The 24,444-nt window shown below is 45.1% G+C and overlaps 1 protein-coding gene across 1 annotated transcript in view; it reads right to left on the bottom strand.

The window, feature by feature from the left end:
* LOC311228341 (interphotoreceptor matrix proteoglycan 1-like) overlaps window positions 1–24,444 on the bottom strand; it is a gene marked incomplete at its 5' end in the record, with an annotated part of 46,865 nt that overhangs the window by 4,015 nt on the left and 18,406 nt on the right. The window contains 4 exons of the mRNA XM_084314250.1: window positions 5,019–5,229; window positions 6,493–6,712; window positions 18,839–19,431; window positions 22,377–23,990. Of these exons, the coding sequence (XP_084170376.1) occupies window positions 5,019–5,229; window positions 6,493–6,712; window positions 18,839–19,431; window positions 22,377–23,990 (2,638 nt within the window). The remainder of the gene's footprint in view (window positions 1–5,018; window positions 5,230–6,492; window positions 6,713–18,838; window positions 19,432–22,376; window positions 23,991–24,444) is intronic.

The raw sequence follows: 24,444 nt of genomic DNA, 5'->3' as shown, positions 1-24,444 counted from the left end.
TCAGTGAAGAACAATCCATTTCACTCTTAAAGGAACACGCCAACATTTTGGGAAATTAGCTTATCGTCTTCTCCAAAGAGAGACAATAAGATGGATACCAGTTTCCTCTCTGTGCGTTCAGTAGAAAGCTATCTGGCTGCATGTTAGCCTAGCTTAGCACAATGAATGGAACCGGACATGACCAGTTAGCCTTCGGGAGAGGTGTTAGTTGGACAATGCCTAGGCTAACCGGTCATGTCCGCTTCCATTCATTGTGATAAGATATTCATTTATTGATCCCCTTGGGAAAATTTAGGCATCGTAGCAGCATGGGGGAGGGGAGGTACAGTTAGTAAAAAGCAGTGTAAACAATATAACAAATCAATATAATTAACTCTGGACATGTGCATAATGGGCAACAAGGTGCAAGATGAGGGTATGTATGCCCTCTCAGTTATATTTGCCCTACAATAAATAGTTACAATATATAATCTAATCCAATAATCTAAATCTAATCTAATATATAATCTGAAAAAGCTAGGCTAACATGCAGCCAGATAGCTTTCTACTGAACGCACAGAGAGGAAACTGGTATCTATCTTCTTGTCTCCCTCTGGAGAAGACGGTAAGCTAATTTCCCAAAATGTTGGCGCATCCCATTAATTCACTTCTTTTTTTTCTTAACTTAATTAAATTACAAATAATTGTTCCTATTTCAGTTCCTCATCCTAGATACTTAAGCATTATTTGTGCCCACGTACAATAAAATGTTACCCAAAATGGATTTGATTGTGTGTGGGGATAAGAGTCAGAGATTTGGGATTCCTTTACAGAAACTACCAAAGCCAGTGGCAAAGAGATGAGTCATGTGTATGGAAGAGTGAAAAAGACATGACAAGGCTAATAAAACATGGTGAGGCTAATAAAGACATCTAGAATCAAAGGTATGCTCTTTGTCTATCAGGGACTGAGGTGTAAACATCTAATTGGGTTTGGAATTCGATTTATCTGGCAGGGAAACAGCATGAGAAAGCTGGTAGCTTTGATTGATTGATTGAAAACTTTATTAACAGATTGCAGAATGGGTACAATACAGTACAGCTCAATACACACAATTGTTAAGGGGATGCAGACCAGAGAAAGACTTTCGTCTTGTTTCCACCAGGGTCCCCCATTTTCAATTAATCAGCTAGCTTATATAAAACTGAAAAGGTGCACTCAGTAGAGTGCAAATCTCCATCAGGTGGCAGACACCCATTTTCTAGTAGCCTACATGTTAGGCAGGGCTTAAGTGTAGGGGGCGGTGGAAACAGACCAATGAAAGCAGATCTCCCCTCATTCCTATTACACTAGCACACTGACACTATTACACACTATTACACTATCGCAAACGACTACACTATTACACAGGATTACACTATTAGGTTGAATAAACATCTAAAACTATTTGGGATATTTTAAGTCTCTACGACAGATGGTTCATGAGATATGAAACGGGGCAAAGCTTATTTCAACGGACAATGAATTGATAAATGTTTTTAATGCATATAGGTATATCAACGGCAATAGGTTCACTATAGCATGTTGTAAACAGGTACCAGAGAGCTGATTACCAGTGAACCTGTGTAGTAGCGCCCTCTTGCATTAAAAAGGTGTAACTTCATACTGAATATGTTTTTCAATGGACAATGATGGAAATGTATTCAAATAAAATACTTGTCGCTGACCAATCTGAAAAAGATTCCAGAATCCAGGTCCTTGGCCTTCTGCGACCCTATGAGCAACGTCTCATCCAAATCACCCTGTAGTTTGCAAGATTAGTTGTGGACAGAGTCATGTACAGACAGACAGACAAACGCAACCTTTTGATGATTTCCCTCCCCCAGGCGGAAGCCTTATTTCAACTGAGTTAAGCATTGGCTAGCAGCTCTAAGCATTGGCTAGCAGCTCTAAGCATTGGCTAGCAGCTCTAAAGGTTACATTAAAAACTGACAACGCGTCACCGTGACGGATAAAGAGCGCTACCTGAACACACAAACTCAATACAGACATACCAATAAACTACAGTAAACTACAGCATTCACAGAGATGCAACACCATGCTACAGCACACATCGACCTGTACACCCACTCCAGTTGTGAAAATCTAGGAGAACAGCAAGTAGAGTGAGAAGACTCATGGTAATATTGTGTAGTCTGAGTAGACCTCGCCTCAACCTCATTTGTATTCACACTAAGCGTCCCTAAGTTTCAAATGCCATCTTGGTCCTCAGTACTATATATCACCAATAGCTAAAATTTGACCTCAATATATGCATGAATCTTAAGCCAATTTGATTTATATATAATATATATATATATATATTTTTTTTTGATCAAATATTTTTCTTTTCTTTTTTCCAACATGAAACAAAACATATCACAATACAACAACAACAATACATAAGAGGACTTCCCAAGACAGTAACTCAACACCACATGACAAGACAACAACTGATACAACTGTACAGTGATCATCCTAACATGGACACTCGCTCGTTCTCTCCCCCCCCCCCCCCCCTCCCCCGGCTCACCCCAGGACCTCAACATGAGTCACACTCACATATATATAATGCAGGTCCTTGATTGACTGTCAACCTATCCAGGAAGTTTGAGCCACATCGGTTTAAGAAATATGCAAGTTATTGCGTTACGGACCGACAGACAGACAGACAGACACACACAAGTGATTATAATACCTCATTGCACTTTGTACACCGGTGTAAAAAGGCCTGCTTCTGCCAAAGTCACAGCCTATTGTCCACACACAGTCTGTACATGATTATCATGGGGCCTATCGCAACATAAAGTGTTCAAGGTCAAGGTATCCCCCCCCCTCACAGTGAGCTGTGGTGTTCCACAAGGAAGCATACTAGGACCGCTACTCTTCCTAATTTATGCAAATGACATGTCGTCAGCCTGTGACTGCAACCTGTTCCTGTTTGCGGACGACTCAGCCCTGCTGGTCTCTGACAAGAACACGTTGCAGGTTGAAAAAACCCTCAGCACAGAACTAGGCAAAATCTGCATATGGCTCGCTGATAACAAACTATCATTACACATGGGCAAAACAGAGTCCATTCTCTTCGGTTCAAATAACAAACTCAGCAAGACCGACGGCTTCTCAGTTACAGTGGGTGACAATATTGTCACAAGGAAAGACGAAATTACCTACCTGGGTTCCATCCTAGAGGCAAATCTTTCCTGTGACAAAATGGCATCCAATGTAATAAAAAAAGTCAACCAACGAACTAGATTCTTGTACCGGATCTCCTCTCTGGTAAACAAGAATACCCTGAAGACTCTGGCAGGAGCACTCATTCAAGGGTACTACGACTATGCGTGCACCTCATGGTACCAAAGCACCTCAAAGGCGCTTAAAACAAAATTACAAACATCACAAAACAAACTGGTCAGACTACTACTTGACCTGAACCCCAGAACCCACCTCACCCCTGCCCACTTTGACAGCCTAGGATGGCTTAGAGTAGACGACAGAGTACAGCAACTTGCAATGGGCCTGGTCTACAAGATACACTATACGACCAGGGTACCCATGTACATGTCAAAATACTTCCCAAAGGTCAGTGAATACCACAACCACTACACCAGAGGAAGCTCAACAAATCATGTAAAACCCAGATTCGGCTCAAACAAGGGACTAAACACGTTTCGCAATTATGCCACAACAATGTGGAACGCCCTACCCAAAGCTGTAAAGGAATGTGAATCACTACCCACATTCAAAACCGCTCTTAAAGAGCACCTACGGGAGGCTGCAATTCGAAACTGGCCACCGTAAATGCCCAAAACCCCCACCACCTCCTAATAGACAGTCTCCTCCCCACCGCATGTATATATTCCCTCCCCGCCGTATGTATATTTCTCTGCCACACACCCACCCCCTCCTAGTGTACAGTCCCCTCCCCATCATATGTATATACTCTGTCAGGATCTAGGGGTAACAGTACTGTATATTTGAATACCGTTTGTGTCACAAATGTATCAGTACTAAATACCTATATGTCCCTATGCCATAAATGTCATGTATGTTGTGTATGTCATAAATGTCTATATGAATTGAAAATGGGGGACCCTGATGGAAACAAGACAAACGTCTTTCTCAGGTCTGCATCCCCTTAACAATTGTATGTATTGAGCCGTACTGTATTGTACCCATTCTGCAATCTGTTAAATAAAGTTTTCATTCATTCATTAATTCATAGAGAAGAGGGGGTCTACTAGCATGGCCACCTTATCAATGCAGCAATCCCCATTAAAGTTACTGTATTACCTAAATAACCTCTACAGAGGTTAAAAGGAAACATTAGATCTGACGTACAGTAAATGACCCCAGTGGTCTAAGGTTCCAAACGCGCCTTTAGTGCAGAAGGTTGAATTTCGCCATGTTCCACCATTTTGTAATTCTACCAGTGGGTGTAGTTTGTACCAACATTTTGTCAATTGCAAATGCCCATGGAATTACATGCTTTTAAGATTTCCAGACACTGTAAATACTGTTGGAGTCAGGAACTAACTTGTACTGACATGAAAGTGTGCATTTCAATCTTTAGACAACTATACATTCCATCATTGTGTGTGCGTGCATTTGGATCTGTGTGTATGCTTGTGTGTACATATCATGCATACTATTATGTGTTTGTTGCAATGTTTGTAGGTGATGGCTGTGGTTAAAATACTGTAGCATTCAAAATGCCAAGCCAACAATATAGTATATTAGTGAATATAACAAAGAAAAGGATATGGAATTGGCTTCCTTCAGTGAAGTAAAAAGGTTTGTTTAACCCTTTCACTACCACACTACCGAAGGTTAACCTTTCACTACCACACTACAGACGGTTAACCGTCTGTAGTGTGGCAGTGAAAGCGTTAACCCTTGTGTTACCCTTTTGTCGTGTTGCAGTGAAAGGGTTAACCCTTTGTTAATGTGGTAGTGAAAGGGTTAAACAGCACACTGAACACCTGTGAGTACTGGGGTACCTGCATGTGGCTCCATGGCCCGGGACGACCACACACTCTCTCCCCTCAGAGCAGTAGTCGGGCTGAAGGACACAGAGACTCTGACAAGGCGAGCCGTCCATCGACATGTAGCCAGGGTCACACAAACACTCTGCCTCCTTCCCCCAACGGTTCACCACACAGCGAGAGAACGCGTTGCAGGCCAAGAACTTGCAAGGGTCTGCCTGATCGGCTGCGAAGAGAGAGGAAATATATGTGTTTCATTTAGTACCTATACTCAGTTTTTTCTGGCACCCGATCCCGACCTGAGTCGTTTGATATTGATTCCGATCTGATATTTGTATTTTCCTAGATAATATAGCAGCACAGAGCACACTTTCAATATATTAAAGTTAGTCACATTAATCCAATGTAGGTAAGATATGCTTGGTAATTGGAATAGCTCCGTTTTTAAAGAAAGAAGAAGAGCCTACATCACAGCTTCCCCTTAATGGTTTTCATTCATCTTTTTTTTTAAAGCTTTACTTCTCACCTGATACTGAGGTGCCTTAGATTTGAATGAGATCCTCGTCTGTGTTGACATTCAAAGTGTAGCTCCCGGCAACGTTCCCAGATAGACTAAACTTTAGATGCACTACAGGGAAATGAATTTGTTTTTACTCTTTCCTAGCTCATATACTGTAGGACTGTAGGTCCTTTATAGCCAACTCTCTTTTTTGACCTTCATACTGAACCGTAACATACGAGCGGAGACTCAGCAGTGGCTGAATGATATTATTTTCTTCTATTTCCTCAAAAGCAACACACTGCTCAGTACTATACTGTGTACTGTACACTATGTGTAACGGTTGTGACAACGTCACCTCAAACTTCGATGCCCCGAGTGGGAGTCGAACCCCGGTCTCCCACGCCGCGGGCAGCAACACAGACCGCTATACCAAGAGGTGAATTCACTACTTCGCAACGTGTCTATCTGTCTTTGAGGATGTGAGAGTGAGTTTAACCCATAGCACCGCTACTCACCCCAGCCCTTCTTGACTGCGCTTCACGATACCATCTGTTACACTCACCCTCTCAAACTCACTCCACTCCACCCAAGGCACTTCGATGCCCCGAGTGGGAGTCGAACCCTGGTCTCCCACACCGCAGGCAGCAACACAGACCGCTATACCAAGAGGTGAATCCACTTCTAAGTACTGGGTCTATGCGTCTTTTGAGGATGTGAGAGTGAGTTTAACCCATAGCACCGCTACTCACCCCAGCCCTTCTTGACTGCGCTTCACGACACCATCCGTTACATATGTATACAGTATATATATATATATATATAAGGTACTATACCACATAGTACTACAGTGTATACAGCTATAATACTAAGATATACATGAATTCATTATAATGATTTATATCAGCTTAAAAAAAATCACGTCAACTATATTTTACAAACAAAAAACAGTGGGTATGGATGGGTTTAGGCACATCCTGGACTGGTTACCTGGCTCCACGTCCAGAGAGCGGCTGTCGATCTCTATGTGCAGACGCTGGGCTGCAGCGGAGCAGAAGTCCTCCAGGACACCATGGACGGCCTGCGTGATGTTGTACGGCACAGACCTGGAGAACTTGATCTTGCTGTTGACCACTACGCTCCCTTCCCTGAAGTTCAGGATCTCCAGCTTCTTGAATCCCGTCAGATTAGACTGCAGATACGGCAACAGCTGGGAAGGTGAGAGAGTGGGATTAGACGAGTGTGTGGATTATACACAGGCATCTGCGTTTTTGACCCAATACTATAGAGAGACTATGAGATCTTTTTTTCCATTCAGAGCCGTGCAAGGTTCGTCGTAATTCACGATTTATAACCAGAACAATTACCTAATTAATTCTTATGACACACGGTAGCCTGGCTATTTTTTTTTTTTACATGTAGGCAATTTCCCAGTTAATTAATTCCCGGTATTAGGCGTAAAACATTGTAATTGCAAATCTTTTTATTACTCTCCACAATTACCATGTATCAAGTTCAAAGTCGTATAAGCACTATTGTGCATACAGGCGACTGTGAAGTGTGACGAAGCGTGATGATGATCATACTCATACTGAGCCTGGACATCTGTTCTGGAGCTCTGTGCAGTTTGTAGCTAGCCTGCTACAAAATGATGCACAGAAAACATACAGTCTATGTATATACATACGTACTGTACTCTAGCAGAAAATGTACATAAAAACATTCAGAAAAACGTGAGATGCTTGTTTTTCCCAGCTCCTCAACTGAGAAAAACAAGCATCTCACGTTTTTCTGAATGTATGTACATTTATAAAAGCATACATACACTAGCAGAAAATGTACAGTGTACATACAGTACATATCATCTACTTCTACTAGAATGATGTACAGTCAGAAATCTTACAGTGGTAGCCTTTACGGAGAAAGTAAGTGAACCAACACAGGCTACATCCTCTTGCCACTGTGTTTCACTGTATTGAACAAGGGTCCTTCAGTAGCAGGGTAGTCAGTCCAACATAACCCTCCTGTTGGGTTCACGTACCAGCAGCTCTGTTGAACTATGTACCGAGTATCTTGTAGGATAACAGTTAACCCTTTCAGATGCACGTTTTTTGGAATGTCTTCTCAGGACTCAAATATCTCGTGCCCCACCCTCTTAACCCTTTCACTACCACAATACAAAAAGGTTAACCCTTTCACTGCCACACGATAGAAGGTTAACCCTTTCACTGCCACACGACAAAGGGTTAACCCTTTCACTAACACACTACAGAAGGTTAACCCTTTCACTACCACAGTGAAAGTGAAAGGTTAACATTTGGTAGTGTGCTAGTGAAAGGGTTAATCATAGGATAAACTAACTAAACTCCTAAAATCCCAATGTTAGAAATAGACTTGGACAAACCATGCAGAACATTTAAAATTTCTAGTATGCTACATTTCTGCATTGCTCGGAATGAGGTTGAAACTTACAAATATATAATTACAAAAGAAAGAAAACATGTTTAATTTTCTTTAAGTGGTGCGGTTACCTATTTGTTTATGTTTAGATTGCGGATTGGGGCTTTAAAGCTTTCTGAAACTGGCTTTCTGAGTTGTACTACAACGCTTGGAACAGACCCAACTATTGTAATGAGGCTGGCGGCGCATCAAGCACTGAGCAGACATGCTACAGTTAATCATCACAATAGTCTACCTGACAACCCATTCTGCAATCAAAATTTCAATCAGTACGCTGGTTTTCATCTCAACAACTGTGTGAACTAACATGTACATTACAAGCATCATCACCACCATCATCACCATCATCATCATCACCATCATCACCATCATCACCATCATCATCATCATCACCATCATCACCATCATCATCATCATCATCATCACCATCATCATCATAATCATCATCATCACCATCATCACCATCATCATCATAATCATCATCACTACCATCATCACCATCATCATCACCATCATCATCATCACCATCATCACCATCATCATCATCATCACCATCATCATCACCATCATCATCACCATCATCATCATCATCATCATCATCATCATCATCATCATCATCACCATCATCACCATCATCATCATCACCATCATCATCATCATCATCACCATCATCACCACCACTACCACCATTATAATCATCATCACCACCATCATCACCATCATCATCATCATCATCACCATCATCACCATCATCATCATCATCATCATCATCATCATCACCACCATCATCATCATCATCATCATCATCATCATCATCACCATCATCATCATCATCATCATCATCATCATCACCATCATCATTGTTGTGAAGGGCCAGATTAAACCGAATATATATATTTATTTATATTTATATATTTAATTGTATTTGTATATTCTCTAATATTCCCTGATATCCCTTGTATATTCCTTGTACAATATGCATTGAATATCCATTCTAGCCTACTGAACATCCCATAATAGTCTCCATTCTACTATTGGTCGAGACCTTGGTGCCAGGCTGCCATACCCCCCAGACCCAGTTCAAACGTACCGCTCAACATGTACGAACAAGTCCTAGTTCCGCGTAGGAATCTGGCTACCGCACCACTAACGGTACTATTTGTTCATAGTGCGTATATATACTGCGCTACTAAAGTAGGACTTCCTTTTTTAGTCCAGTTTCTTACCCTCCAATAGAGTGACAGACGTAAAGCCTCCCCGCGACGCCACGTGTGGGAGTAAGGCCAAGTTCGGCCTACCATCGGTATTGAGACATCGTGTATATTAATATTTGAATAGTCATATTTGGCACTATATCGTCGAGTTGGACGTAGTCTATTAAGCTAATAATAGTCTATTCATATGTAGTGCTTCGTGCGGTGAGAATACTATCGTAGTCAGTACCCCATCGTTTCGGGCAGAGAACTGGCTGCTTATCCAGGGTGACCGACCCCATGTGAGGCTGCACCCGAGGAGCCCCAGAGCCGACGAGCGAGTGGACCTGCATACCGGATTATTCTACCGACGACAGCCCGCCTTCCCAGGCACGGATTATGCTTTGTATACAGTGATTATTCTATGGATAAAGACCAACACTGCCGTGTGTTGGAAACCCCCCCCCGGAGAGGACGACAGGTGAGGAGACGCTCTACACGACGAGGTCGCTTCACGTCTCTCCATCGTGGACCGAAGGAAGCCGGCCCACAGAGAGTCCAACTGCTTTCATCTGTGGATCGAGGATCGCTGAGGCACCGAGCCGCACAACCGTGGGTTCTCCCAGGATACCCTCGGCCAGACGGATACAGCCAGACTCTACCCCCCCCCCCCCCTTCTCCAGTTGTCTTACAAGCGACCGGAATTCCCCCCTAGTGTATCCAGTTCTATAATCATTAAAGTATCATTGCTATTATTCCTTAAATATTCCAGGTTGTATATTTACCGCCTGCGCCACCAGAGATTGGACGTTCTCTATTGATATACCAACGAATACTCATTTGCCATAAAAGTGCATCCTATTTCAAATCATAAATGTAATTAAGTGATTGCTCTACATACCTTTTGCTATGTATTAATTATTATTAAACGCAGACTTTCGACTTGGTACATTTGTGTTGGATCGTTTCATCTACGTGGGAGTGTTTACCATAATTATTTATGCCTAGTACTGGGTGGCCAGAGTCTAAAGTACAAGAGGTAGTGGTAGTAAGTATCATATCTAACAATACAGTCAGGGAATTGTACCCCTCAGTTACAATTGGTCCTTCGAGCCGGAGGGTAATTAGTGTAATATTAATATAGTGTTATTAATATTGAAATGGCCTATGATGAACACTCCACGAAACGATCCTCCTAACCAACGCCCGCAGCGCGAACGACGGCTCCCTCAGTACTTAGAGGCTTACGCTGTCAGTCAACAACCTAGTCTTCTACTAACAGTAAACGCGGTAAAACTAGAAAGTAAAAGTATGTCTAACCCCAACGCCCAGACTACCCCGACCATAGAGGCCCCTACGGGTTCTAATGTAACTGACCAAGTTCACGGTGGGGACCAGTGGGAACCAGACATGACTTCACACCCCGCCAGTACTGAAGAAGTAGTCCCCGATGAGTCCCGGGAGGAATACAACGCTACCGAGAGAGAACTCGGCACGGAAGAAGACGGGGAGAGCACCGTGGAGATAGAGCTCCAAGGCTCCGCAAGGAGTACCCCGAGGGAAGGCTCCCCTATACAACCGCCTTCTCCCAGCGAGGCAGAGAGGACCCTACAGCAGGCCTTCCTCATCAGCCTGAACGCCGCTGCTGAACGCGACCGACTGCAGATCCAGCAGCGGAGCGAAGAAGAGCATATACGTCTAGAAATAAGACGCATTCAGATGGAAGAGAATGTGGCCCGAGACCGAGCAGACAGCCAGCGAGCAGCTGCTGGTGCTCTACGGGACGCAGAGCGCGACAGACAGCAAGCGCAACTAATAGAACAGCTGATCAGACGGACAACACCCTCTCCCTCCGCCAGAGGCTCCAGGAACTCGTCTAGACACACCTCCAGGGCGGCATCCCCTAGCCGAGTAAACAACCCTGAACTTGACCAACAGACGAGGTCTATACCCCCCACAGACCACCTCCCCCCACCGGTCCAAGCGAGACCTAGCAACCGGGAAGGAGCAGCATATCCTGTGGAGAGGCTAAACCAGAGACTACAAGCACTGGATGACCTAACTGAAGACGAAGAGGAAGAGGAGGAGAACCACGCCCGACGACAGCACAGTACTCTACCGGACCAGGAGGTCCGGTACAGCCCAGGCTATACTCCCGCGGAGCTGCGCTACAGACCCCCGACTCTATACCCGGGTGAGCATGACGCACGACCCGCACCGAGGAACAGCACCTGGACAAGCGGGCCATGGTACACTGCCGGTACCAGCCCATACCAAGGAGCGGGAGGAGACTCGCCTAGGAGGCCTCTCCCCCAACGCTCGCCGATGTATCCACAGTCAGCGTCATACATTGGCCCGCCTATGGTACCCGACTTCACCCAAGAGAACCGGGCCCAGTATACAGAACTCCGCATGTGTCTGGAGACCATGTTGGTGGATGTATTGGATGAACGCCATAAATACGCCATCCTACTGAAGCACTTAAAGGTACCCCGCGCACATAATATAGCGCTCGCCTACGCGACTTCCACCACCCCATACACAGCAGCGCTGGTAGCATTGGACCAGAGGTATGGGCGCATATGGGATTACGTGATCCAGGAGATCCGACACATCGACCGCTTACCCCCAGCAATAGACAATCGAGCACTGGACGACCTGTCCATCAGAGTGCAGTCCCTGGTAGGGATGTTGGGAGCGCAGAGAGAGAAGGGGAGGCATGAACTTTACGCCAACTCAAATGTGGAAAGGATCTTGGAGAAGCTGCCGCGCGCTCGACAGGAGCGTTTTAGGCGGCAGAGAGACCACCGAGACCCGAATGGCCCCGAACCGAACCTCCTCGATCTAGCAGACTTCCTGGCGAGAGAAGTCAGCAGCCTACGGCTAGATACATTCGGACGGAGCACCCCTGGCTCCAGAGAAGGAACCAGACGACTAAATGATGGAAGAAGATCGGTGACTGTGATGCACCAATCGGAGTCAGTACCGAGCAGCAGGAGCCACAGTACCCCCTCCAGGACGGAGAAGTGGAAGATAGTGTGCCCCTACTGTGAGAAAGAACACTGGCTAGCGCAATGTGACTCCTTCCCCAAGCTGAACGCGGAGGAAGCAAGTCAATGGATAAAGTCCAACAAGCGCTGTTTTCGCTGTGCGCGCTCACACATGGCAGCCGAATGCCGCTTAAAGAAAAGGTGCACCAAGTGCGATGGAGCCCATCTGGACATACTTCACGACAGTAACAGACGGCGCCCTTCACCCGCACCATCCAGCAGCAAAGCGAGCGTCATGTACATCGATCCCGCCAGCAGCAGTGGAGCCCGAGTACTCCTAAAAGTAGTGCGTGTGACACTAAGCTACCAGAATAAAGTCCTGGACACTTACGCCGTCCTCGATGACGGGTCAGAGAAGACCCTTCTGCTCGCCTCCGCTGCGGCCCAGCTAGGGCTGCGGGGAAGCGAAACCCAAATGACAATTCGGACAATAAGACGAGATTTCAAGACGATAAAGGGCGAGAATGTCTCATTCTCTATCGCAGCAAGCGGCCAGCCTGAGCGACGGTACCAGATTACAGACGCTTTCACCAGCCAAGAAATAGGACTGTCGCGGTACACATACCCCGTCGCCAAGCTGATGGAGAAATATGCACATCTGCGCAAGTTACCGATCCCGCTCATAGACAATGCTATGCCGACCCTGTTGATAGGCTCCGACCATGCAGACCTCATTGTCCCGATAGACCGGGTTCATACCGGACCCCGAGGCTGTCCTGCAGCAGTCGAGACCCGTTTGGGATGGACTCTCCAAGGCCCGCTCGCCAAATCTCTCAACCGAAGTACAGCCACTAGATGTCTCCACTCCCGAGTCACAGAGGGAGAAACCGCACTCCTGCAACACGTAGAGCGGTTATGGACCTTGGAACAAATGCCCTTTAAGAACGGAAAGAAAGACATTCGCTCTAAAGATGACATTTACGCCATTCACCTCCTCGAGACAGGGACCAAGAGAGTCCCGGTCAACGGCGTGTTGAGATACGCCACGCCACTCCTGCGGCGAGAAGGAATGCCTACTTTCCACGCCAAGACAGACACCACAGAACGGTACCTGCTGAACACGGAGCGGCGCTTAGCCAAGAACCCCGCCCAAGAGAGTGTATACCGCGCTGAGATTGAGAAGCTCATCACAGCGGGACACGTCACAAAGATGGACATTAAAGAGGCTGACCAGACCACTGAATCGTGGTACGTGCCTCACCACAAGGTCCATCACAACGGTAAAGACCGCATAGTATTTAACTGCAGTTACCAGATCGGATCCCAAAATCTGAATAAAGAGTTACTGCCCGGTCCCACACTCGGCCCCTCCCTACTCGGCGTTCTACTCCGCTTCCGCCAGGAAAAGGTGGCCATCAGCGGGGACATTAAAGGAATGTTCCTGCAGGTGAGATTAGTAGAGGAGGACAAGCCCCTGTTACGGTTCCTATGGAGAGAGAAGCCAGGAGATGAGCACCCAGCCATCTACCAATGGGAAGTCCTCCCCTTCGGAACGACGTGCAGCCCCTGCTGTGCTACATTTGCACTACAGAAACATGTAGCAGAGGACCCAGCAGCGGACGAAGAGGTCCGACACAGCGTAAAGAACAGCTTCTACGTAGACAACTGTCTACAAAGCCTTTCAACCCAGGAAGAAGCCGAGGCTCTCCTGATTAAACTCTGCGCCTCATTGATCAAAGGCGGCTTTGATCTCAGGCAGTGGGCCAGCAGCGATCCGCAAGTACTGCGCAGCCTCTCCTCCGAGGACAAGGCAGCCAGCAGCGAGACCTGGATGGCTACAATCCCGGGAGAAGCCCAGGAGATGACCCTGGGATTGGTGTGGCGATTCAAAACAGATTCGCTTCACTACAGACACAAGCCCCTGACTACGGAGCAGGGAAGGCCGGCGGCGGCGCCGACCACCAGACGGAGTGTGTACACAACACTCGCCCGACAATATGACCCGCTAGGATGTATTCTACCGTACACCACCAGGGCAAAAATGATTGTACGAGCATTGTGGGACAAGGACCAGGGCTGGGACGACCCCATTCCCACACACCTTGCATCCACCTGGAGAGAGTGGGAGATGGAGCTCCACTCACTCCCAGGCGTTAATATGCGCCGAAGCTACTTCCCACCCACGGTGAGGCCAGAGACATGTAAAATGGACTTACACGTCTTCAGTGACGCCTCAGAGGTCGCATACGGATCAGTAGCCTACTTGCGGGCCCAAGAAGAGGGGGGAGAGATCTACACAGCATTTGTCCTCGCCCGCTCGAGAATAGCCCCACGCAAGCAACAATCTATCCCACGCCTAGAGCTCTGCGCAGCCCTAGCCGGAGCGCACCTAGCCACGCTCATCCAACGTGAGCTCACCATACCGGTGTCTAGAACAATCCTGTGGTCAGATTCCACGACAGTACTCGCCTGGATCAAATCGGACTCATGCAAGTACAAAGTCTTCGTGGGAGTCAGAGTCACCGAGATTCAAGACTTAACCGAAGAGTTAACCGGAGAAACAGAGTGGCGCTACGTTGATACAAAACAGAACCCAGCTGACGTCATCACCCGGGGAATGCCCCTAGATGACCTCACCCGTCGCAATGTCTACAGTGACGGCCCAGCATTCCTAAAGCTCCCGGAAGGAGAGTGGCCCACGCCTATCCCGAGGGAAGCCAGTCAGGAGGAGGCTGAGAATAAGAAGCCTGTGTTCTGTGGATTGAGCACTGTTATCTCCGCAGACCCCAACATAGATGATTGCACTACCATAGAGAGTGCACAACAAAGGACATTCCTACTGCACTACCTACCGTCTCTACAGACCCGCCAGAAGTGGGTAAAGGAGAGAGACAATTTGACAGAAGGAACGGTCGTCATGATTATTGATCAATCACTGCCCAGAGCTATGTGGCCGGCCGGCCGCGTAAGCAAAGTGATCACCGGTGCCGACGGCAAGGTCCGAGCAGCTGAAGTGCTTGTCCAGGGTCGCACGTACACCCGTCCCGTGGCGAGGCTCATAGAACTGCCCCGACTCCCAGACACAATCGATGATGACCATGACCCTATAACCCTATGACTTTGTGAAGTTGACTGACCCCTACAGCAAACCCTTATGTGTAAATAGACAACGCGATTAATCTGTCTCTGCTTAACTGATTAGGTCTGGGACCAATCAGGGGGTGGCTGTTGTGAAGGGCCAGATTAAACCGAATATATATATTTATTTATATATATATATTTAATTGTATTTGTATATTCTCTAATATTCCCTGATATCCCTTGTATATTCCTTGTACAATATGCATTGAATATCCATTCTAGCCTACTGAACATCCCATAATAGTCTCCATTCTACTATTGGTCGAGACCTTGGTGCCAGGCTGCCATACCCCCCAGACCCAGTTCAAACGTACCGCTCAACATGTACGAACAAGTCCTAGTTCCGCGTAGGAATCTGGCTACCGCACCACTAACGGTACTATTTGTTCATAGTGCGTATATATACTGCGCTACTAAAGTAGGACTTCCTTTTTTAGTCCAGTTTCTTACCCTCCAATAGAGTGACAGACGTAAAGCCTCCCCGCGACGCCACGTGTGGGAGTAAGGCCAAGTTCGGCCTACCATCGGTATTGAGACATCGTGTATATTAATATTTGAATAGTCATATTTGGCACTATATCGTCGAGTTGGACGTAGTCTATTAAGCTAATAATAGTCTATTCATATGTAGTGCTTCGTGCGGTGAGAATACTATCGTAGTCAGTACCCCATCGTTTCGGGCAGAGAACTGGCTGCTTATCCAGGGTGGCCGACCCCATGTGAGGCTGCACCCGAGGAGCCCCAGAGCCGACGAGCGAGTGGACCTGCATACCGGATTATTCTACCGACGACAGCCCGCCTTCCCAGGCACGGATTATGCTTTGTATACAGTGATTATTCTATGGATAAAGACCAACACTGCCGTGTGTTGGAAACCCCCCCCCGGAGAGGACGACAGGTGAGGAGACGCTCTACACGACGAGGTCGCTTCACGTCTCTCCATCGTGGACCGAAGGAAGCCGGCCCACAGAGAGTCCAACTGCTTTCATCTGTGGATCGAGGATCGCTGAGGCACCGAGCCGCACAACCGTGGGTTCTCCCAGGATACCCTCGGCCAGACGGATACAGCCAGACTCTACCCCCCCCCCCTTCTCCAGTTGTCTTACAAGCGACCGGAATTCCCCCCTAGTGTATCCAGTTCTATAATCATTAAAGTATCATTGCTATTATTCCTTAAATATTCCAGGTTGTATATTTACCGCCTGCGCCACCAGAGATTGGACGTTCTCTATTGATATACCAACGAATACTCATTTGCCATAAAAGTGCATCCTATTTCAAATCATAAATGTAATTAAGTGATTGCTCTACATACCTTTTGCTATGTATTAATTATTATTAAACGCAGACTTTCGACTTGGTACATTTGTGTTGGATCGTTTCATCTACGTGGGAGTGTTTACCATAATTATTTATGCCTAGTACTGGGTGGCCAGAGTCTAAAGTACAAGAGGTAGTGGTAGTAAGTATCATATCTAACAATACAGTCAGGGAATTGTACCCCTCAGTTACAATCATCATCATCATCATCATCATCACCACCACTACCACCATCATCATCATCATCATCCCCACCACCACTACCACTACTATCATCATCATCATCATCATCATCATCATCATCATCATCATCATCATCATCATCATCATCATCACCATCATCATCATCACCATCATCATCATCACCATCATCATCATCATCATCACCATCATCACCACCACTACCACCATCATCATCATCATCACCATCATCACCATCATCATCATCATCATCATCACCACCACCATCATCATCATCATCACCATCATCATCATCATCATCATCATCATCACCACCACTACCACCATCATCATCATCATCATCCCCACCACCACTACCACTACTATCATCATCATCATCATCATCATCATCATCATCATCGTCATCGTCATCATCATCCCTATCTGCATTCTTTCCTGTTAATCGAGCTACAATCTATAATGCAATTCTATGACGTTCTGCCCACAATGAGTGACTCCTCCAAGGGGCCAGAGAGGTGTCGTCCTGGTCTGTTTATGACATTGCATCCGTTCAGCTCATTACCCGAGCTGAGTCACTGCTTTGTGTATAATGGAGATTGTATTGTATTGTACTCCAGCACCAAACTAGTCAGTTATTATTCCATTCATCCAAATCAAAGCATTATCAATTCATAATACGAGGCGCATTAAATGGAATTGGTCCACAATAGTTTCACAGAACAACCTTACTGGGACTACAACCCCTGGACAGGAAAACTAGCTAAACTCAACAGCCGAAATAAATTGTCAACAAAACCATGATTGGAATAATGAGGCGTAATTAAAGATCCAAAGCAATGCTATTTTAATTCATAATTTGCTTATTGTGAGATGATAATGTCATGAGTATAATTATTTCAGCTTCAGATGTATAATTTTAATTTGTTATAACTGTTTTAGTGCAACCTCTCTGAGCACAGCTAACTCTCATGTATGTTGAGAGGGCATGATCTTCTGTTACTTGAAAGGAAATAAGATAAGATGAGATAAGTAAGGGATAATGTATAGCTACGAGGTCATTGTCGCAAAATAATTGACCGACACGGAGTTTAAAATACCGAGCCGCCTCGGCGAGGTGTTTTAAACATCAGTGAAGGTCAATTATTTTGCGATGATGACCGAGTATAGCTATACATTATCCCGCTTATTACATGGCTAACTTACTAACAATATACCTAATTTATTTTACAAAATCGACAAGACGAGATCAAATGCAGACGCAGTTGTTCTGTGGCTCTGTCAGCCCAAATAAAATGATTATTATTATCGCCGGCAGCCCGGCAGGTGTGTCTAATTGCACTGAAACAGTGTGTGTCAGTGGGGCTTGATTGCGAACAGCTGGGCACAGCGGTCATTATTGTTCCACAGAGGTCCGTTATCGAGTAATATCGGACCTCTGACGAGCGCTATTGACCAATCACAAGCAAGCATTTCGGCGAATGTTAAAAACGCCATGTAATAAGATAAGATATTCCTTTATTGATCCCCTTGGGGTCAAGTTGAAATGTCAAGTTAGTATCATAATACATTAAGCTTTCAAATGTTAAACAAATATACATTTTACCTAAAAAAAATTTGAAAATCACGAGCCCAGTATGATCGTTTACTATAGGAGATTAACATTGATGATAAATAAATTGTCACAGTTGCTGTGGATGTTTTTGAACCACTAAATTATAGCAGACTGGTTGCATTACTTATTTGTGGGCTAGCTAACTGAAATCCTTTACAACTACTCAACTGACAGACAGACTGACTGATGGGCCAATCAGGGTAACCTGTGTGTAAAATATAACAAAGATGAAGTTGATAGTATATAAAATAATATAGTATATAAAAAGGCTTGGTACTGTTGATATCCAGGGGGTAAACATCTAAGGGCTTTAGTCATCATTTTCAACAGTTCCAACATTACCTTCTGTTAAAAAAGAGAGAGAGGGTGCATTTAATGTTTGCCTAAATTATAAATATCAACCCAAACCATCCACTCACCACATCCATGAAGGTGCTCTCCAGTGACCTGTACTCGGAGGAGGTCTTGTTGAAGAGGTCATCGGAGAACTTCATATTAGTGACCCGCAGGCTGAAGAACACCACCAGCTCCCTGCCCTGAGAGGCCGTGGTCATGGCGTGCGTGGTCAGGTATCTCAGCGGGGGTGCGGCCGTGCTCTCAGCGGCGCGCTCTTCGTAGGCCCACGGGAAGCCACTCCCCTCGTCGACGCTCTCCGTGCTTACCGCCGCAATGTCCAGGCGGTCAAGCTCAGCCGCGAGGTCCTGTACCGTCTCGTCCACGGAGTCGTCATCAGCCGCAGGCGGGGTAGTTCGACTCTCACCTACGTGTTCCCGGACCTCCCCCATGTCTTCATCGATGATGACCATGGTAGTCTGCGCTGATTCTGGCTCGGGTTCTGGTTGTTCGACCTCCTCTGCCGACTCAAAGAGTCCAGTGTCTCTAGTTGGGAGTGATGAGGGCATCTCGGACAGAACGTCTGGTGAATCTGCAGGGGGAGTAGGGATGGAGTCCGACGTGGGTTCTGCCGTCACACCACTGTCACCAGGGGATGGATCGCTTTCTTCTTTCTCCTCTGGCAAGACAGGGCCCAAAAGGTTTTGAATGAAGTTATTATTATTATTATTATTATTATTATTATTATTATTAATTATTATTATTATTAAGAATTTCCTCAGAATAGTAAATATTCACAAAATATTCCATCTATGTAAGACATTATACTGTACATTCATGCTGCTTTGTACGGAAGCGTATTGCTGCCACACCAGAACAAAATAAAAATATCCGTATCATGTTATAACATAAAGGTTTCACGTTATAACGTGATAACTTCTTGTTTTAACATAAAACGTTTCACGTTATAACGTGATAACTTCTTGCTATAACATAAAGGTTTCACGTTATAACGTGATAACTTCTTGTTTTAACATAAAACGTTTCACGTTATAACGTGATAACTTCTTATCACATTATAACATAAAGGTTTCACGTTATAACATAAAGGTTTCACGTTTTAACATAAAATGTTTCACGTTATAACAAAGGTTTCACGTTATAACATAAACATGAAACCTTTATGTTATAACGTGAAACCTTTATGTTATAACGTGAAACCTTTATGTTATAACGTGATACGGATATTTAAATTTTTTTCTGGTGTGGCAGCAATATGCTTCCGTAGCTTTGTAATGTATTTGCAGTTTGAACCCTCACACATTACAATGGGAATTAAAACCCTTTAAACCATAGGTGTCAAACTCATGGCCCGCGGGCCAAATGTGGCCCGCCACGTCATTTGATGTGGCCCCCCAAGAGCTCTGGATTTTTTTTTTTAAACATTAATCTTGGGTTAAAAAATAGCGGTGTTAAAATAATTGTGGGTTAATGCGTTAATAAAGCTTTAAAGGGGAACTATCTTATAAATGACCTTTTCCAGTGTTTAGGGTTATTTTCTAGCTATGTGGACTTATAGTAATAGGATCTATGTCTCTAATTCTCGATTTGGCGCATTCTTCCAATTCTCCCCTCACAATAATGTCCCTCCCTCAAGTGAGTCATCTGAAAATTAGCCTATATGGGACGTCATATGGTGCGTAAGCGTATTTGCATAATAACACCCGCCCCCTCTAGCTGCCCGCCGAGCGAGAGCGAGAGAAGCAGAGAACTGTAAACGCTCTGCGTGTCTCCCTCTCCCTCTCGAGGAAGTCCACCACCGTGCTGCGCTACAGCTCATGCTCCCGAACCGAGAGAGAACTGTAAACGCTCTGCGTGTCTCCCTCTCGAGGAAGTCCACCACCGTGCTGCGCTACAGCCCATGCTCCCGAACCGAGAGAGAGAGAACTGTAACACTCTGCGTGTCCTCCCGGCTCCCTCTCCCGGGAGGACACGCAGAGTGTTTACACTTTTTTTTTTCTCTCTCTCTCTCTCTCTCTCTCTCTCTCTCTCTCTCTCTCTCGACTGACTGTCACTCAAAGTGCTTATGGGCGGGGCCATAACAGCCTGATTTCTTGTGGCTGAAAAATGATGGGTTTGAGTACTTGATTAGAAATATAAACCAATGCATGTACAGTAAACGTACAGATGTCTTCAATAGACTGACAGGAATTGTTTAAAGTTGCCCAAATAGTGCTAGGAATAGTAAAATAGTTCCCCTTTAACTTTGACAGCCTTAGTTATTACACATTGTTACACATACATGTATGTTGAACATCTGAGGTATTGATGAAGTAACAAAGGAAAAAAGCCAAAAGCACTTACTCCTCAGACATTCTTTGACAATTTTAGAGCCCAAAATACAAAAAAGATCCAGGCGGAATAGGTAACAAAGGGTTGAAGAAATATTGTCTGAACTGTCGGATGCAAACTGGCTGTGTGACATAACCGAGCATCTCGCTCAATTCAAAGAATAAGAAGCTGTAGGGACGCAAACAAGTCCCACCCAAAACTTGACCAATATAGTTGTGAACTGAGACAACCCTTATTTTGTTATTTTTTAGTACAGTTACAGTTGTGTGTTCATGCAGACACATAATAGCAATTTCATTACGAATTGAAAATGGTGGACCCTGATGTAAACAAGTCGAAAGTCTTTCTCTGGTCTGCATCCCCTTAACAATTGTGTGTATTGAGCTGTACTGTACTGTACCCATTCTGCAATCTGTTAATTAAAGTTAATTAAACGATCTTCCATTAGTTGGATGTATGGCCTCTGCAAGGTTGTGTGCAGCCATTTGTTTTTGTAACATCTGCTACATCTGTCCCACGTGTTCTTTGCAGCTCAGTTGTTAGTTCTGCCCCTCTTGACTGTGACAAAAAGTTTTTGAACAAACTTAATGTCATAGCTTGTATTTGATGATCTTCTTCTTTGTTATTTACTTGAATGGTTTGATCATTGATTAATGGAGTAATATGGGGTTCTGATAAACAAAAATTATTTGTTAAAATAACATAAGCTAACATATATTTTTACATCTATGCAAATGCATATGCAATATGTATAACTTGAATAAGTAATAAATACAGAAACAACATGTTTAACAATATGTAAATGAGTAGCTACATTTATTTTACATTACATTAACATTTATACGGTCTTTGGCCCTTTAAGGGCAACCATAATGCTGATGTGGCCCTCTGTGAAAATGAGTTTGACACCCCTGCTTTAAACTGTTCCTTAGTTTCTGTAAGGATCCTCTCGATACTGTTCCTCTGATTTATTTTATAAAAAATTTGGTCTTTTGATACAGTATGTATCTCAGTATAACCATTAGTACATAAAATAAGTAATGCAGTGTTAAAATGACTTGTGTCAACTGCATGCGAACAAGACAGAACGTTTATCAACAGGCACACACCGTGCTCTCTCACTCACCCCTATAAAATAGAACATTAATATCCCACTGTGTCTGCCTGTAATTATCATCCGTAATATCACTGCCCAACTCTACTGGCCTAATTGGGGCATTTAATCACATAATATTACACTCTGCATTCAGTCTGTCATCTGCTCCTGCTAACCTGCTTCATTGGTGTCAGGTGCAGTCTGAAGGTTGCTCCCATCTGTCTCTTGTTGTGTATCTTCGTCGTGTCCCTCGTCAGTCGCATCTATACTATCAACATATGCGTCGTCATATTCAGGATATTCAGGTTCAACTTCATCTGTGGCCTCTTCAGGGCACAACGGGCAGATTTCCCCCGTCGGCACAACCGGCAGATACTCCTCATCGGCTGGTGGCTCACTGACATCCACTTCTGGTTCTGTTTCTGAAATCTTAATTTCTGCTGATTCTGGTTCAACAACCATAACTACTGCTTCTTCTGGTTCTGGCCCTAGAACCTCAACCTCTTCTTCCTTTGGTTCAGCAACCTCAACTACTTCTTCTGGTTCTAGTTCTAAAACTGTAATTATATCCTCCTCTTCCTCTGAGACCTCAACTTCCTCTTCCTCTGGCTCTAAAACATCTGATTCTGATTCCGCCTCTGGTTCTGGTTCTTGCTCTGGTTCTGCATTCTCGATTACCTCCTCCGCTGGATCAGGTTCTGAAATGTCAAAAGCCACTTCTTCTGGCTCCGTAACATCAATTGCCTCTTCTTCTGGCTCTGAATCAGCTACCTCATCTTGTGATACTGGTTCTGAAACTACAGCTAACTCTTCTGCTGGTTCTGGATTTTCAACTACCTCTCGTTCTGTTTCTGTTTCTGGAACCTCAACTGTCTCTTCATCTGGTTCTGAAACTACAGCTAACTCTTCTGCTGGTTCTGGATCTTCAACTACCTCTTGTTCTGTTTCTGGAACCTCAACTGTCTCTTCATCTGGTTCTGAAACTACAGCTAACTCTTCTGCTGGTTCTGGATCTTCAACTACCTCTTGTTCTGTTTCTGGAACCTCAACTGTCTCTTCATCTGGTTCTGAAACTTCAGCTAACTCTTCTGCTGGTTCTAAATCTTCATCCATGTCTTGTTCTGTTTCTGTCTCTGTTTCTGGAACCTCAGCTGTCTCGTCCTCCGGTTCTGGTTCTAGAACCTCAACTACCTCCTCTTCTGGTGCTGGTTCTGAAACCTCAACTACCTCTTCCACTGACTCTGGCACTTCAACGACCCCCTCGTCTGGTTCCAGAGCTTCCTTATCCAGTTCTAAAGCGACCTCTTCATCTGGCTCCTGGTGTTCCAACATTATTGACGCTACATCAGGCTCTGGAATGTCAGCCATCTCCTCTCCCGGTTCTGAAACCTCTTTTTCCTCCTCCTCGGATTCTAAAAACTCCACCGCTTCTGCCTTTGGCTCGAGTGGTGGTGTTACTACTACATACTCTTCCTCTGGCTCCAGGGTCTCAACTTCACCCTGTGCTTCTAAAACATCCTCCCCCAATTCAGCCCCCTCTTCACCGGGGATAACGTTAAGATCATCTTCCTCTTGAAGTTGCGGTATCAGTTCAGTCGGTGGCTGACCTGTGATGGCTGACAGAGTTGTCACAGGTACTCCTCCCAAGTCAGATGCCACTTCTCCAACAGCTACTGTCACATCCCTGTCAGAGGAGCTCGTAGTGGTGAGCAGGATCGGAGCGGCAGATGTGGGTTCAGCGACATCTAAACTCTGTGTTCCGCCATCGTCAACAGGAGCCAAGTCCTCCTCTTGCATCGAATCAGGAGAGAGGTCAATATTTGAAGCATCGATCTCCTCCTCAGCAGGAATGGTAGTCACAGGAGAGGTTGGGATGTAGTCTCTTACAAGCTCACCAGTTGTTTCATGAATGGTCTCAACCATGTGTGTGATGATGAATTCTTCTTCTTCTTCTTCTTCTTCTTCTTCTTCTTCTTCTTCTTCTGCTTCTCCTTCTCCTTCTTCTTCTTCTGCGTCACTCACATCAATTGTTTCCGGTTCATCCATAATATCCTCAGAGACATAGGAATCATCATTGCTGTCTGCTTCTGTTGCCTCTGGGACAACAGTAGGATCCAGCAGGGTGACGATGGAATTTTCTTTCTCCACAGGGGCGAGTGAAATGTCCAGCCGGGGTTTATGTCTCTCTGGCTCATCTGTGGAAACTTCAAAGTCATTGTGCGAATCCATCTCACTGGCCTATGA

The sequence above is a fragment of the Notolepis coatsorum genome (genome assembly GCF_963971535.1).
Source record: "Notolepis coatsorum genome assembly, chromosome: 5".
Taxonomy (NCBI): Eukaryota; Metazoa; Chordata; class Actinopteri; order Aulopiformes; family Paralepididae; genus Notolepis; species Notolepis coatsorum.
Note: the sequence above shows the minus strand (reverse complement) of the source record. Positions and strands in the feature narration are given on the sequence as shown.